This window comes from Phyllostomus discolor, chromosome 8 (assembly GCF_004126475.2).
Source record: "Phyllostomus discolor isolate MPI-MPIP mPhyDis1 chromosome 8, mPhyDis1.pri.v3, whole genome shotgun sequence".
Taxonomy (NCBI): Eukaryota; Metazoa; Chordata; class Mammalia; order Chiroptera; family Phyllostomidae; genus Phyllostomus; species Phyllostomus discolor.
The window spans coordinates 104,305,606-104,320,039 of NC_040910.2; the positions used below are offsets into that span (position 1 = coordinate 104,305,606).

The following is a 14,434-nucleotide window of genomic DNA, read 5'->3' on the forward strand; positions in this document are numbered from 1 at the left end:
TTAAACGGACTCTCCTGAGACACTGGCAGTTTCTTCCACCACCCCAACCCCCACTGGTTTTTATAGCCAGAAGTTATGAGGCTTTATTTTCCTGGTGCTGGAACCCTGGGCTTTGTGATCTGGCCTAGGGCTGGGATGGTTTTCTCCTCAGGTGTTCTTCCTGGTTTTTATCTGCCACACATGAATGTGGGACCACCTGTTCTGCTGGCCGCCGCCACCTCCTTGCTGCTGCTGCCACACTGCATCCTCTCTGCCCCAGCTCCCTGTCTGTCTCTGCCCCTCCTACCTGTCTGGATGAACATTTCTTCTTTAAATCCTTGGTGGTCGGAAATCCTCACAGTTTGATTTTCTGGCAGTTCTGTGTTTTTTTTTTTTGTTTTGTTTTGTTTTGAGGTTATAGCTGTGATCCTTCTTATGGTTGTGCGAGGAGGCGAAGTATGTCTACCTACACCTCCATCTTGGCCAGAAGTCCTAGTATTCTCTAGTCTTAATCTTTGAACAGGTCTATTAAAAACTGTTTTGTTTTTGAAATGAATGAAAATCTGTGCCCTAGTAACTTACCCACTGGACTTTTTGTTCTACCTCCTTAGAACCATCACAGAAAACAACCATAAGACACTGCTCCATGAAAAAAACATTAATGTGAATGTTGTTAAATTTTTAGATGGTTGACCTATATTTTATAAGCCTTGCCAGGATTGGTATCTTGGGTGTCAGTTTTTTCCCAAAGGTGGCACAAAGGGCTGCTGAAATCTGGGTTACCTATGAACATTCAGGAGGGAAAAACTCCTAAAGGAAGAACAGTTTTTTATAGTTATTTTAGGACAAAAAATAAATCAGTGCTTCTTTTCAAATTCTTCTAACTCTTGAGACATTACACTACTCTAATATATACAGCTTCACAGGGGCTAAGAAATATCAAAAGGGCGGGGAGCTGGGGCAGGCAGGTGTGCGCTGATCACTCAGAAGGACTAACACCAGGAAGGACGCACAGGACACTCAGGCATGTGCTAGAGATAAATGAACATAAACAAGTTTTAGTTCAATATAAGAACTAATAGCTGCTAAGTTGTGTCGGATAACAAGTAATTAAAAAAATTGACCTTAATGGTTACCTGAGAATCGTCCTTATTTTTACCATTAAAACAATTCACTGCTCTATCTTCTTTCTAGTTCACCCCCAATCAACTAATCTCAAAGGTCTTAAATTGGTAAGAAAAGAAATGGTTGATAAGGAGATATCTGGTTGCCTGCCTGAAGGACAGGGTTCCATACCGAGTCAGGTCTCCAGGGCTAATGAAGTAAGGGGTCCACCATCCAGTCAAGCTAGAAAGGGGTAGTGCTATTCAGTGTGATGCAGCTTTAATTATTTACTAGTATCAAAACCCTGTAGGTCTAAGGAAGTATCTTTGTAGCTTTAATGTTTAGGCCTTCTTTCTTCCCAATGGCAACCCTATTCATGGCATATATTTTCCCAATTCCTCAACACACAGCCATGAGTTATCTGCCCGGTGTGCCTGGGGGACACCTCAGTAGATGGAGAGTCAGCCGTGCTGCCAGGCACAGCACTACATCAGGGGAGGGAAATGGACGCTGCCATGTGCATGTCATACAAGTTTTTATCGTACTGTCTTTCTTGTGAGTAAAAACCCACAATCTTACCTGAACACACTCTTCTAGGTCCATCTTTTCAAGCTCATGGCAATTCTGTAAGATACAAAAGCAAACATTACAATACAAACATTTAAAATACAGGAAATGTTTAAGGCCAGAAAACTAAGTGGTATTAAGTATCAATTTGCCTGTCCTGGCTGGCGTAGCTCAGTGGATTGAGTGCAGGCTGGGAACCAAAGTGTCCCAGGTTCGATTCCCAGCCAGGGTACATTCCCGGGTTGCAGGCCATAACCCCCGGCAACTGCACATTGATGCTTCTCTCTCTATCTCCCTCCCTTCCCTCTCTAAAAAATAAATAAATAAAATATTAAAAAAATATATCAATTTGCCTGAAGGCAAACACCATTCCCCTTGTCCCATTACATTGGTCCAAGACAGTTATAACCCAATATACGCCTGCATTTCCAGAACAGTGCGTATTCCACAAGCCTGTAGCTGCTGCATGAGACAGCTCAGGAATGCCAGCTGCAGGTAAAGGGCCCCACATCCCACATCCTCAATTCTCCACAGATGTGATTCTCTCTCCTTGCTCATTTTTTTGAAATAAAAGTCCCAAACAAAACCTACACAGACCCTGAAGAAAATACTCACCCTGGCCAGTGTGGTAAAGCCCACATCTGTTAATTGAGAACACCTTGCCACTTCTAATATTCTGTTAAAAAACAAAGCAAAAGTCAAGCCCTTGGTCCCTGAAAACTGCATTTATTTAAAACAGCCAGAATTTAAGAAAACAACCTCCTATTCCCTAAGGAACATATAATGTAGTGACATTAAAGGCTAAGCAAGTCTGTATACAGATCTTGCCATTCATTTTCATTGAGTCATCATAAAGTGATCTTGTAAATAGCACATTTCAGAGTGATGCAATCAGAAGAATACAATAGAAGCTTGTAGTTAATGCCAAAATGTATGAGAAATGCATTTAAAAGGCTTCTTGACGGCATATCTGCTTACCCCCAGAGGGCAGCCTGCTCCTGGAACACGGAAATGCAAATACTCTGTTAATCTGTTGCTAAAGTAAATTATTCTCTTTCCCTATTTTACACATAGGTCTACTCAGATTTAAACAGATTTTTAAAATGTAATAAAGAAACTGGTTAATTACAGGACTATCCCAAATATGAAATTCCATAGCTATGAAAAAATACCCTTAAGCTTCCTCCCATAGGCTCCCAGGGAGGCCCAGAGGCCAGGGAAGCTGAGCTGGCAGCCACTCTCCTACTCAGGAATTGCTAAACACCAACCTAAATACCAACCACAGGATCGGGAATCAAAAGTAGCTTTTCTACCCTGGCTGGTGTGGCTCAGTGGATTGAGCGTGGGCCTGGGAACCAAAGGGTTGCCATTTCCATCCCCTTGGCCACATGTCTACACATGCCTGGATTGTAGGCCAAGTCCCCAGTAGGGGGTGCACCAGAGGCAATCACACATTGATGTTTCTCTCCATCTCTCCTTCCCATCCACTCTCTCTAAAAATAAATAAAATCTCAAAAAACAAAACAAAACAAAAAAAAACCTTTTCTGGGAAAAGTTTCGTGGCATCTGCATGATAGTACCACAGAATATTTGTATGTTTGCTTACAAATTACTTATAGAAGTTAAAAAAAAATCCACTAACATATAAAAAATCATTATCAACCGACAATCAATCAGAAATGAAATGCTGTATCTAACGGAAAAGCATGAACTGATTGAACCCAACACAAGTATCGCATTTGAGACCCTTTTTGTTCTAGCAGATAAACCATGGAGTAGGAGGAAGCTGAATGAGCATCCCTCTCTTTAAGACAAAAAGGGAACGGGCAGTATTTTCAGACAGAGTTTGGCTATTTCCTTAGCTCTTGAATAAACCTCTATAGGCTTCTAACATTACTAATTTTGATCAACAAGTCTATGATCTATTAAGGAATTTTGATATTGTAGGCAAATTTTCTTCTACTAATTATAATTAGGTCCATGGCCAGGTGATTACAAAAAAAGTTTTGAAAGGTTTTACTGGTTCAAATGATTATTACATGTAAAACAAGGAGTTTAATGGGTTCTGAAGCAAGACAGCCTGGGTTTGTGTCCTTGCTCCTGCACTTCCTAGCTGTGGGACCCGCACAGGTTACCTGACTTCTCTGGGCTTCAGTTTTCTCATCTATAATATGGAGGTAATAACAGTGCTTATATGGTCTTTAAAGATTAAATAAATACTTGTGAATCATTTAAAACAACTGCTGACATGTCCAACATAAAAGTACAATACAAGTTTTATTTAGAAAAACAAAAAAGGTATATGGAGATTGAACAGCGTGCTGTGTGTTCTTACAGGATCAATATTGGTTTGATACCATATGCATGCTAACACAGCATTCTTTTTTTCAATTGTATTTTACTGATTATGCTATTACAGTTGTCCTGATTTTCCCCCTTAACACAGCATTCTTAATATTTAGCCAATCCTATATTTAGCCAGATATGTGGAGCCATAAAGAAATATAGCTTGCTCTAAAATACCATTCATCAGCATAAGGAAAGTTCTCCTTTGGGGCTGTTTTTTTTTTCCAATACTCTCTGCTATGCACCTTGCATCACTATTACAATATAAGTGACCATAGAATAGGCCTTCAAAATCTTTCTTCAGGAAGGAATTACAGATACTCCTTGACCTGTAATAGGGTTATGTCCAGACAAATCCTTCATAGGTCGAAAATAATGTTAAGTTGAAAATGCATTTAATACCCCTAACCTGCCAAACATTATAGTTTAGCTTAGCCTACCTTAAATGTGCTCAGAACACTTACATTAGCGTACAATTGGGCAAAATCACCTAACACAAGCTTATTTGATAACAAAATGTTGAATATATCTGTAATTTATTATGTGTATTGCTTTTGCACTATCTTAAAGTCAAAATCATAAGTTGAACCATTTTAAGCCAGGGACTGTCTATTAAAGCATTAATTAGACAAAATGCCTTTATTTCTTTCCTCAAGCAGTAAGATAAAATGATTTTTTTTCTAGTATGTATAGCAGGAAGCAGAAAATGGGGACTATTATCTCTTAATGCAGGACAATTACATGCAATCAAATAAAGTATAAGGCAAGGAGGGCATCTAAAAGGTTAGTGGCCTTTCAGGGTCTACCTTAAAGATTTCAGGGTTCCAAGGAATAAATATAAGCGAAGGAGGCCTCTGTTCTTTTCTCGACTTTTTGAGCTAAACAAGAAATGTTTACCTAAGCCGTGGACAGTTCTGCCCTAGAGCATTCAGGATGGCATCTGTGATGTTGGAGCAGCCGGAGGCACAGAGGGACTGTAACTTATGGCACCCTCTGCATATAGTAATGAGACCTTCATCTGTGATTTGCTAAAAAACAAGAGCAAACAACCCCCACACATATTAGTAACTTAGCAGAACAAAATGAAGGGAAGAAAGTTATCTCAGTGAAAGTAAATACCAAAAAGAAATAAAAGCAGATTTAATATTAATCAAGTAGCACACATAAAAGAAAATGAACACACTTTGTTTCTTCCTTCCAGTTCCTTTTCATTAAGTTTGCAAGAGAATCTGTGCCCATTTGGGGGCTAAAGGGAGGAAACTATAATAGGATTCTTTTACTGGGAATGGCATGGGGCGCATTATGGTGTAGATTCAATTAAGTGGTTTTAAAACCTACAAAACAAGAGTGGCAGTATTTTAATAGTATAAACATATGAACAAGTTCAAAATTGATACTAAGTTACTAAAAACATAAAACAACCTGTGGATGGCAGTTGCAATCTCGTATCAACCACAAATCCACTTATTTCTGTATTTTTGTTTTCTAGTGAAGAATATTCTAATTTATGGAGATAAACAATTGTGTCCAACTCAAATACAGTTTTCTATGTTATAATAAATTATCTTAAAATGAAAAAGAAAAAAAGATGTTACATAAAAAAAAGTCATATAGGCCCTGGTGGGGTGGCTCAGTTGATTGGAGCACCATCCCGTACACCAAAAGGTTGCAGGTTCAATTCCCAGCGAGGGCACATACCTAGGCTGTGGGCCTGATACCAGGTTGGGGTGTGTATGAGAGGCAACAGATCAATGTTTCTCATTCACATTGATGTGTTTCTCTCCCCAACCTCCCAAATCAATAAGCATGTCCTCAGGTAAGGGTAAAAAAACAAACAAACAAACAAAAAAACAAAAACAAAAAACAAGTCATGTATAAATGTCTTAACATGTTGGATGTGATCAGATGTAACCAGAACTCCAATTTGCCCTGCTAGACTAAGTCTGAGTGAGCCTCAGAAAAGCTGTCATCTCTGTTTAACCAGTGTCCTTAAACTGCAAGGACCGCTGAAAAGGAAAAAAAAAAAAAAAAAAAAAGAATAAAATTTAGGCCCCTGCTGGTGTAGCTCAGTGGATTGAGTGCCAACCTGCGAACCAAAGGGTCACTGTTTCGATTCCCAGTCAGGGCACATGCCTGGGTTGCCGGCCAGGCCCCGACCCAGTATGGAGTGTGCGAGAGGCAACCACACACTGCTATTTCTCTCCCTCTCTTTCTCTCGCCCTTCCCCTCTCTGTAAAAATAAATAAAATTTTAAGAAAAAGAATAAAATTTACTGAACTCTTATGTTTTCAAATTAGTCAAGAAAAAGAGAATGGGTCAAGGATGTACTTTGGTCACTTCAGTTTGTACAGGAACGTGAAGTCCTGTGAGTGTTGAGAATCACATTTCCTCACATTGTAAGAAAGAAATGACAGTGACTCATGCCCTAATATCTGAGTGAAGGAAAACAGTACAATAAACACATGAGAGAACTAGTTCTTTATGCTTATCAACTATGATTTCTGTCTGTTGGAATGGCAAAGGAAATTAAACTAAAAGAGTAAATGATAGGAATGGTATATATGTAATAATTATGCATATGTGTGAATGTGCATGCAACATACTCATATATGCACATATATACAGAATGTGTGTGTGTGTATGTATATAAATAAAATCTGAAGATGCCCCAAACAGTTTTTTCCTGCCACTGTAAGATGAAGGTTATATAAAGCGCCTATAAAAGAAAAAAAAAAGATGAAGGTTATATGCTTACAATAGTTGTATAAGCTCTTTCTCTCAGGCCAAATATTTCAGTTTCATAAATGAAATTATGCAAATTCTGGTAGTTAGCAGCTATGGCAATCAGAATTAAAAGGAAGAGGTGGTCAGAATTAAAAAAGAATGTCATTCTTTTAATTCAGTCTCCAGAAGCCACTTAAGCAGATCATTATCAAAGAGCACAACCCTGGAAGAGCTGGAAGGGCAAGTTGCTTAAATTGCACAAAATGTAGCACCTTTAAAGTTATCACATTTTTTAAGAAAAGATTTTATTTTCAGAGAAAGGGAGGGGAGGGAGAAAGAGAGGAAGAGAAACATCCATGTGCAATAGACACATCAATCGATCGCCTCTCGCACGCCCCCAACTGGGGAACTGCCTGCAACCCAGGCATGTGCCTTGACTGGGAATCCAACCTGTGACCTTTCAGTTTGCAGGCCGACACTCAGTCCACTGAACCATACCAGCCAGGGCTAAAATTACCATTTTTATACCCGATAGCCACTATGTTTTCAAGCTGTAGGTGATTAAACAAGAAGGAGAGAGTGTAATAAGCAAAAGGCTTAGTAAAAATAAGGAAAACCCTCACCAACTTCTTCACTGAGGCTCTCACTCCAAAGCAACACACATATATACTTCTCAAGGCAATATAAAAAAGCTGAAGACATATTGTCAACATTCTAGGACCGTGAATAGTTTCAACAAATTCTCTAAGTAAAAACTGAGGAGTTCTGGGACAGACACATAAAAATTAGTAGTCTAAAAGAAACCAAATGTGAACTACAAATACTACTTGAATATAATTTACAGGGCACATTTTGCTTGTCATCTGTTTAGATCAGTGGTTTCCAATAGTTACGACTCACTGACAGATCTTAATTGGTGGGTTGCAATTAATTTACTAAACATACTTTATATACTGAAGTTTGTAAATAATTAATTCTAAAAAGTATTCTTAAGTAGGAAAGAAAGGGGTGAAGTTATAATTAGCCTATTTGAAATTCTGAATAAGCTACCTGCTCGTCTGTGTCAAAACCCCTGGAGTGAGTATCATCAAGCAGGTAAAGAATCAATTGTGTCTACTGTGTCCCCAGGGTTGAACTAGAAAAAACCACTGGTCTTGATGACTGAAACTCTTACAGTGATAATACAGAAATTGATTAGTAATACAGAAAGGCTAGAAGGAGGATGCTTACTAAGCAGGTCTGCAAGTTCAAAGTCACCAGTTCAGGACAGTGTGCACCTATGTACTTGAGGGCTTCATCTTCTAGCTAAAAGATTAAAAAGAGAGAGAAAAAAATGATTACTGACATTGTTTTAAAGGACAGAGATTTAAGCACACACACTCATCAACACAGTCTAAATACAGCCAACCAAGCTTCAAAGGAACCACGACACATGATTACATAAAAGTGTAATTCACATGATCAGTCTTGTGGGTTTTTCTTCTGACAGATATGCTTTACAGCATTTTGCTGAGTGTTTATGAAACTGAAAGAATTTTCACATTTCTATACTCCCTACATTGTGGGGAGCAGGAGCCGGGAAAAGAATCCACAGTTTATCTGCTGCTGGAAGATCAGTGCCAGGAGTACAGTGCTGAGAACAGATGGCAAGTAATTGATTATAACGATGCATTCCAATCAATATTTTTCAGGCTTCCATTAATAACTAGAAGCTCAAGCTGTTGTTTTATGATAGTCATACTTCCAAAGTTCTGTTTCAAACAATGGACCATCTCCCATCACAGTGAAAGAATGAGGGCATTTTCAATCGAATCCAAGGCATGGTTTGAACAACCATTAAAAATATAAGGTAACAAGAGCCTAGCCCTACACTTTGTCAGTCACTCCGCAACCCACTGATTTCCATGCCAATTCCTTCCAGTAATATTTTTTAATGGCAAAATTAGTTGGATTTGTAATGTGACCGGCAGGAAATAAGCATCCATGCTGTAAAATGTAGGTTTGCTGTATACTCGACACATTTAAGAAAACCTTCTGGTGGTTTAAAAACAAGCGAAAACTGCCAAGCCGCCTTCCTCGCCTACCCAGCCCAAGGTCTGAGGCAGTAAGGGCACGGCAAGTTTTCCTTCCAGATTCAATTGTGTGAGACCCTTCTTGCCTATGGTGCTTGCTCAAAATGAATTTTGTCTCTCCAGGCCGCCTCCCCTAAAAACAAAAATTTATCTTTGGTCAGATGTTAATTCTCTCTTTCTTTTTCACTCTAAAAAACCCACTAATTTTTGGTAAACACGTGTCTTTGGTCAATAATACAAAACAATTACATATTCTTTAGGTTAACATCTTGGGGCTGCCTGTCAAGTTTATGGTTTCTCTATCATTCTCTATCATAAGCACCACATGGAGTATTTATTACCTGTGTGCAGCCTTTTAAGAATAAGGCCTTGAGGCCCCCACAGCCTCTCACTAGTGCTTGGATGCCATCCTTGGTTACTTGGTCACACCAGGAAATGTTCAATTGCTCCAATAGTGGACATCCCTCACTTGGGATAAAAGAAAATGAAACAAACATATGACTAAATCCAATTTCAAAGATACCAAAGTCTCATTTTATTGGCCATTTCGTCAGGAAATGGATAGAGCCCCATGCTCTCCCACAAGAATATACATGTTTATTTAATGTAGATTTAGAACACAGGAAATCCCATAACAATAAAAGTGGGCTGAGCAATGTCTGTGGTGTTCATGTGGAACTGTAACACTAGGAGGGCTAGCTCAAATCCAGCTTAACTAACAAGCGCAAACCACAATACTGTTTTACAGATACAGTAGATTTTAATGGAGGTTTATACATTGCAAATTATATTCTTTTTGCACTTATCACATACTTGTAAGTTCTCTAGATAGGAAATGAAAATTAAGTGACTTGTTCAAGTTAACCAAGTAATTAATGAGGAGTGTAGAGTCAAACCTAGATTCTCTATCAAATAATTCTATTACTTATAAAGTACTAACAAGGGCATTTAAACTTTTACTTAAAAAATTAGGGAGGATCTGTAAATTTTCCTTGTCTGGGAAGTATTTAAAGTACTATTTCCACAGGCTGAATTTAAGATATATTGTATTTGATCTCTGGCTTCTACCAAACACTAGCTTCATCTTTGATCTCTGATTTCAGATTTGAAGTATGGAAGAGTCCCAAGCTCTACGACATTCTCTGGAGAACACTGATTTAACTGTTTTATAGTGTGACTCCAGGCAAGTCACTTTAGGAAGATCGCCCGGAATCTCTCCTAATCTAAGATTAGCCACAGCCATTTCTGTGTTCTCCCTAAACTGCTGCACGTCTGTCACAGCACTTAACCACACAGTAAGATGATGATGTGTTTAGTGTTTTTTTTTTCTCACCAGACTCTGAGCAACACAAGGGTAGTGACAATTATCTTACTCAGTCACATCCCATGGTTGAATCACATTACCTGGCATTCAAAAATGTTTTAGACTTTCTATCTGTAAAGTGTCTGTTCTGTCTACATCTACCTCACAAGGTTTTCAAATAAGTGAAAATCATTTATGTGAATATTATAAACTATAAATGTTGTTGTATTATTCTATTATCCTACACAGCAAGTCTTAGACACATATTTGCTTAATAAGGAACATCTAGATTTTTAGATTACTTATACTCTACTTAACTAAATTTACATTTCTTCTTTTAATAGCTTAATTCTTACTATTTATAAATGTAACCAATATATGGGACTATAAAAGGGTGACAAAAAGTAAAGTTGTAGGTGTGGATACATGGAACAGACTGACAGCTGTCAGAGGCAAGGGAGAAGGGGAGAACTGGATGAAGGAAGGTGAAGGGATAAGCCGAAGAACATATTCGCACAACCCATGGACGGACACAGACAACAGTGTGGTGACGGCCAGAGGGAAGCGGGTGTGGGGTTGGGTGGAGGTGGACAAAGTAGGGGGAAAGGAGGACATCTGTAATAGTATCAACAATAAAGTTAAAAAAAGTAAAGTTACAAAGTGAATGGGCATTTCATCTTCCTTTTTAAGATACATTTTCTGTAATGTACTTTAAAAAATACATTAACATTAAAAAAATTAAAACTTATTGAGTGTTTACACTCAAGTGCTAAGCAATTGATATATATTAGATTGAAAGAGATAAAACTTTCATTTACAAGACAAATGCTGTTGGAATATTGGCAACTTTATACAGTCTGGCTTAGTATTTTCAAATAATGATGATATTGTTTAATCTTAATAACAAATCTATGAGATGATAAGGAAAACCTCACAAGGTTTACATGTGCCCGAGGTCAATAACCTGACTCCAGAGTACTGTTTTAATCACTAAGCTATAATATGTGTCATTTTTGGGGAGGGGAGGAAGCCTTCATAAAAATCTAACCATTCAAGTATAAATTATACTCCTCTGTTCAGAAATCCTAGTCACCTTTATAGTCATTTTACTTGTCTGGAGTTTGGCCTACTGGTAAAACAAAAGATCTATTCTAAACTGCAGTATATATACATAAAACATAGTTTTCCTTCAATTCCAACTTTATATCAGTTATTTAAAAAAAATAAGTATTTGTTCTGATTATTGGATAATCTTATTATAAGAAATTTACCTCAGAGCTTTTAGAGACATGTTTGTTATTGATGTACAGGAAGCCAAGTCAAGGTGCCTGAGTTTGGAACAGAACTTGCTAAGGCTAGTACATGTACTGAAAAATGGAAAAAGGAGAAAATAATAAACAAACAAATAACACATCCTTAGTATATCATACACGATTCTCATTCAACACATGTGTATACATAAGAACTGTAAAATTTCCATACCCCCAATAAAAGCAGTTATAAATCCTGGGATCTTTCATGTTAAGGAAGAGACCAGTGCCATTTACAAAAGATGAAAAAGGCTGTCATGTATGAGGATTTGCGTGAGGGGAAGATGGTACTTTATTTGTATTTGGAAATGGTAATACCCATTAACAGCAAACTGTGTATGTGCCGATAATTACTCTACATGCATTTTGCAAATCCGGGAACACCAGAAAGCTAACTAGTACCAGACCAGCTAGCAAGCAGAGACATGAAGACTGAAATCTCTGCTTAAGATAACATGTTGCGTGGCAGTAGCATAATTGGCTTTTTGCAAGATATACAGAGGATGGACCAATATGGGGCCGAAACAAACTAAGTTATGTAACATTACTTCCTACTTTCGTTTATGAATATCTTAAAGCTCTTTTTCTGCAGTGGTTGAGTTCTCAGTTTCATTTTTTAACTTATTATGAAAAATTTCAAATATACACAAGAATGAGTAGTAGAGAAAGCAATATGTATCATCATTAAGCTTCTATATTTATCAATATTCTACTAATTCTATTTCATTCATTTCCCTCCTTTTTCATTCTAGCATTTTAAAGCAAATCCCAGGTGTATTTCACCTGTAAATATTTCAGGCAATATTTCTAATGGACAAGCATTTTAATTCCTTAATGTCTGATATCCAGACTATATTCAAGTTCCCCCAATTCTCTCATAAATGCCTTTGTCCATTTGATTTGGTCAAATTAGGATCCAAGTAAGAACCTTACATTCTATTTGGCTGCTATGTTCCTTAGGTTTTTGTGTGGACCTATGCTTCCATGTCTCCTGGCTAGACGCCTAGGAGAATTACTAGGTCCTATATACTAAGTTTGTGTTTGACTTTTTAAGAAACTGCCAAATTGCTTTCTAAAGCGGCTGTACCACTTTAGATTCCCACCAGCAACCTACGAAGGTCCCAGTTTCTCTACATCCTTGCCAACACTTGGCACTGGTCTGTCCTTTTTTGCTTATGGCTATTTTAGTGGGTACGGAGTGTAATCTTGTACTGGGTTTTTATTTTGCAATTTTGTAATAAACATACAGCACTGGCTAGAATCTCCAATAGAATATTAAATAGAAATGGCAAGAGTTAACATCCGTGCCTTGCTTTTGACCTTAGCATGAAGGATTCAGTCTTTCAGCATCAAGTATGATGGTTAGCAATGTTTTTCATAGATGCCTATGACCATATTGAGGAAACTCCCTTCTATTCCTAGTTTGTTGAGAATTTTTTTTATCATGAATGGGTGCTGGATTTTTTCACGTGCTTTTTCTACCTAATGATGTACTAGTTACCTATTGTTGCATAACAAATTGCCCCAAAGTGAGCGGCTTACGACAACAAACATTTATTATCTCACGGTTTTTGTGGGTCAGGAATACTGGCACAGGCCGCTTAGCAGGGTGCCTCTGACTCAGGCCTCTCACAAGGCTGTAATCAAGGTATTGGCCACGGCTGTAATCATCTCAAAGGTTAACTGGGTACAGATTCCCTTCCAAGCTCATTTAAGTAGCTTTTGGCAGACCTCAGAAGATCCAATTCCAAGTTTACTCATTTGGTTTTTGGTAGGTTTCAGGTCCTCGTTGGCTGTTGGCCAGAGACAGTCCCCTGCCACTTGGGCCTCTCCACAGAACTACCCCAAAACAGGGCAACGTGCCCTACTCCCCACCAAGTCAGAGCCCTGAGAAAAAGTCGAGTAAGACAGAAAGTCGCAGTCTTTTTGCAACTGAATCTCCAAAGTGACATCCAATCTCTTCTGCAGTATTCTATTGTTAGAAATGAGTCCTTCTGTCCAGAGCATGCTCAAAGGGAAAGGATCACACAAGGGTGCGAATACTAGGAGGAGGCAGGAAGTACCGGGGGCCATTTTACAGACTATCATATTGAGATGATCATGTAGTTTTTGTTCTTCATTCCAGAAGGCAGTAAATCTCACCAGTTGCCTACTGTTGTACAGCCCACAATTCAAGAATGGTTCTGATATTTTTAAATGGTTAAAAGAAAATCAAAAGATACTATTTTGTAACATGAAAATTCTATGACATTCGAATCTCAGCACCCAGAAATAAAGTTTTACTGGAGCACAGCCATGCTCATTTGTTTATGTGTTGTCTGTGGCTGCTCTTGTAAAACATCAGCAGGTCGAGCAGTCATGACAAGGACTGTATGGCCAACAAAGCCTAAAACATTTTCTTATTTGACCTCATATGTAAAGTTTGCTGGCCCTTCCTTTATTCTACTAATTGGGATATTATATTAATTGATTTTCAGATGTTAAAACACACTTGTATTTCTGGGATAAATCCCACTTGGATATTATCCAAAACCCTTTTATATGTTGCTGGGTTCAGTTTGCTAAAATTTTTTAAAGTATGGCCCTGGCTGGTGTGGCTCAGTTAGTTGGAGCATCGTCTGTACACCAAAAGGTTGGGGGTTCAACTCCCAGTCAGGGGCACATACCTAATTTGCCAGTTCTATCCCCAGTTGGTATCCTTCAGCATACAGGAGGCAACCAATTAATGTTTCTCATTCACATCAACACTTCTCTCTCTCTCCCTTCCCCTCTCTCTCTAAAATCAATAAACATAAGAAAAATAAATATAAAAGAAAAAAAAAAACCAATAAAGTATGTTTGCATTTCTGTTCTTGAGAGATATATATCAGTAGAGTTCTTTTTATTGTGATGTCTTTGTTTGCCAGCTTTGGTATCAGAAAAACACTGGCTTCATATAATGAGTCACGAAGCAGCTCTCGCTCTCTCTCTTTTTTAAATGAATGAGTTTGAAGATTGGTATTATTTCTTCTTTCAATATTTGATCACAA

General features: G+C 38.1%; 1 protein-coding gene across 3 annotated transcripts in view; it reads right to left on the bottom strand.

Annotated features, from left to right (window-relative positions):
* FBXL20 (F-box and leucine rich repeat protein 20) overlaps positions 1 to 14,434 on the bottom strand; it is a 93,271-nt gene that overhangs the window by 11,185 nt on the left and 67,652 nt on the right. For all 3 annotated transcript variants that reach the window (XR_004905000.1, XM_036034418.1, XM_028521017.2), the window contains exons 7-12: positions 11,367 to 11,462; positions 9,134 to 9,260; positions 7,951 to 8,025; positions 4,894 to 5,024; positions 2,266 to 2,326; positions 1,663 to 1,707 (exon numbers count right to left, since the gene is read on the bottom strand). Coding sequence is in view for 2 of the 3 variants with exons in the window: in XM_036034418.1 (XP_035890311.1) it covers positions 1,663 to 1,707; positions 2,266 to 2,326; positions 4,894 to 5,024; positions 7,951 to 8,025; positions 9,134 to 9,260; positions 11,367 to 11,462 (535 nt within the window). In the remaining variant the exon portion in view is untranslated. The remainder of the gene's footprint in view (positions 1 to 1,662; positions 1,708 to 2,265; positions 2,327 to 4,893; positions 5,025 to 7,950; positions 8,026 to 9,133; positions 9,261 to 11,366; positions 11,463 to 14,434) is intronic.